The following is a 2366-nucleotide window of genomic DNA, read 5'->3' as shown; positions in this document are numbered from 1 at the left end:
TAGCTAGAAAAAAAAAATCAAATCAGCTTTTGAAATGAATGGTTACTTCAAAATGAAGTGTTATTATATAGACAAATAGACACGTAGAGTAAAGTTTAAAGAATTATAAATTAAATAAATCGTCGGTAAGAATATAAAGTTGTAAAATAAATTCTATACTATATTTGTAGATTTCCTAAAAATTGAAACATTTAGTGGTGTATGCACTAGAAGCAGTAATATAATTAAACTATTATACATTTATGCAGTGTGTTAGTGTTTATATATATATATATGTATAAACACTTTGGACAACCATAATTACACAGCAAGGGCTGCTAGTTCCTTCTCAATTTATTTTTGTTCCTTAAACATCATGTCTATCGAAAAAGAATCTAACCGCCGTAATATCGAATGGAGAGTGACCATGCCCGACGGTGGGTCGAAACCATTGGTTGTTGAATCGGGATTCATGAACAAGCTCAAGAGCTTTTTCATAACATGCATATTCTCGAAAATTTTAAATTTTCTTGACAAGGCTTGGAAATTGGCAGTTTCCGAGCCGAAGATGGTCTTCCATTGTCTCAAAGTTGGACTCGCTCTTTCGTTTGTTTCCTTCTTCTACTACATGAGGCCACTCTATGATGGTGTTGGCGGGAATGCCATGTGGGCGGTTATGACTGTCGTGGTTGTTTTTGAGTACACGGCCGGTGAGTTATTATAGAAATTCTCGAAAAATTGAGATATTTTCACCAATATCGACTTATAAAAGTCTTTTTTGTTTTTGTTTTTTAGGTGCTACTTTGTGCAAGTGTGTAAATAGAGTGATGGGTACGTTTCTTGCCGGAGGACTTGGCATTGGTGTTCATTGGGTCGCTACTCAATCCGGTCCAAAGTTTGAGCCGATAATTCTTGGGATATCGGTTTTTATCCTAGGTGGGTATTTTCGGAATTTTATTATTTCTCGAGAGAATTAACTATGATTAAAAAAAATGAATTATTAAATGTGACACTCACATAATTTTTAATGCTACTATAGGAAAAAAAATACATGAGCATGAAAAACTTTGATAAATAATTGACAAATGATTTTTTCGCGATGGCAGCTTTCTCGGCTACTTTCTCGAGATTCATCCCATCAATCAAGGCGAGGTTCGACTACGGAGCTGCGATATTTATCTTGACGTTTTGCTTGGTGACAGTGTCTGGATATCGGGTGGAGAAACTTTTTGAACTTGCCCATGAAAGGCTGGCTACCATTGCTATTGGAACATCAATTTGCATACTCATTAGCCTCCTCTTATTTCCTGTTTGGGCTGGAACAGAGCTTCATCTTCTCATTTGTAACAACCTCGAAAAACTTGCAGATTCTTTACATGGTTTGTAGTCGTCTAAAAACAATTTATTTATTTATTTTTTATTCAAACACCTAAAGAATGTTGATCGATATAATTTGGTTTAATTTCCACAGGTTGTGTAGAAGATTATTTTGAAATAGAGAAAAATGATAACGATGAAAAAGAAGACGAAGAAATGATTAATAAGAAGTTGAATGGATACAAGTGCGTGCTTAATTCGAAGGCAACCGAAGAAACCATGGTTAGTTCTATCGATAGTTCAATCTCTTAAGAGTTAGTTGTTATTCATGTTTTATTGACACTTTTTTATTTATTAAAATGGTAGGCCAATTTCGCGAGATGGGAACCGGCACATGGGAATTTCAACTTCCGTCATCCATGGAAACAATACATTAAAGTCGGGGCTCTAATGCGAAGTTGTGCTTATTGTATCGAGTCTCTCAATGGTTGCGTTGATCAAGAGATTCAGGTAAAACCGGTACTTATTATTATTATCACTTAGAGACTTATGTCTCATATTAGATTATATGTTATTTATTGTATCATTTCAATAACTTTATTAAAAATTATTAGGCACCCGAAGTCCTAAAGGAGCAATTTCGCGAGGTGTGCATGAAATTGAGCTCGGAATGTTCCAATGTCCTAAAGGAACTAGCCTTCACCATGAAGACAATGACAAAATCATTAAAAGTAGATATTATGGTGGCAGATATGAATTTCGCGGTTCAAGATCTTCACAACACTTTAAAGACAATTCCCATTTTACCCTCGGCCACAATAACAAAATCCCTCGGGATTCCTCTCGTTCAGGTACTTCCGATAGCGACGACAATTTCCTTGTTGACCGAGCTAACATCGAGGATAGAAGAACTCGCGGACGCATTAAACCAACTAGCCATAATGGCCGACTTTAGTGATGTTGAAGATGAAGATAAAGGAATGTTTGAAGAGGAGGGTCACCATAATATTATTATTAGTAATGGGAATTCACAAGATAATGAAATAATTAAGAAAACCATACAAAATTGA

The 2366-nt window shown here is 35.4% G+C and overlaps 1 protein-coding gene across 1 annotated transcript; it reads left to right on the top strand.

The window, feature by feature from the left end:
• Nucleotides 1-362: 362 nt before the first annotated feature.
• On the top strand, nucleotides 363-2366 carry LOC124939646 (aluminum-activated malate transporter 10). Its single transcript, XM_047480103.1, has 6 exons — nucleotides 363-689; nucleotides 775-915; nucleotides 1086-1358; nucleotides 1451-1578; nucleotides 1663-1806; nucleotides 1911-2366. The coding sequence occupies exons 1-6, from the start codon at nucleotides 407-409 to the stop codon at nucleotides 2364-2366; spliced, it is 1425 nt and encodes a 474-aa protein (XP_047336059.1). The 5' UTR covers nucleotides 363-406.

Source organism: Impatiens glandulifera, chromosome 5, assembly GCF_907164915.1.
Source record: "Impatiens glandulifera chromosome 5, dImpGla2.1, whole genome shotgun sequence".
NCBI classification, from domain to species: domain Eukaryota; kingdom Viridiplantae; phylum Streptophyta; class Magnoliopsida; order Ericales; family Balsaminaceae; genus Impatiens; species Impatiens glandulifera.
The sequence above is the reverse complement of the archived record's forward strand: the minus strand, read 5'-3'. Positions and strand labels throughout refer to the sequence as shown.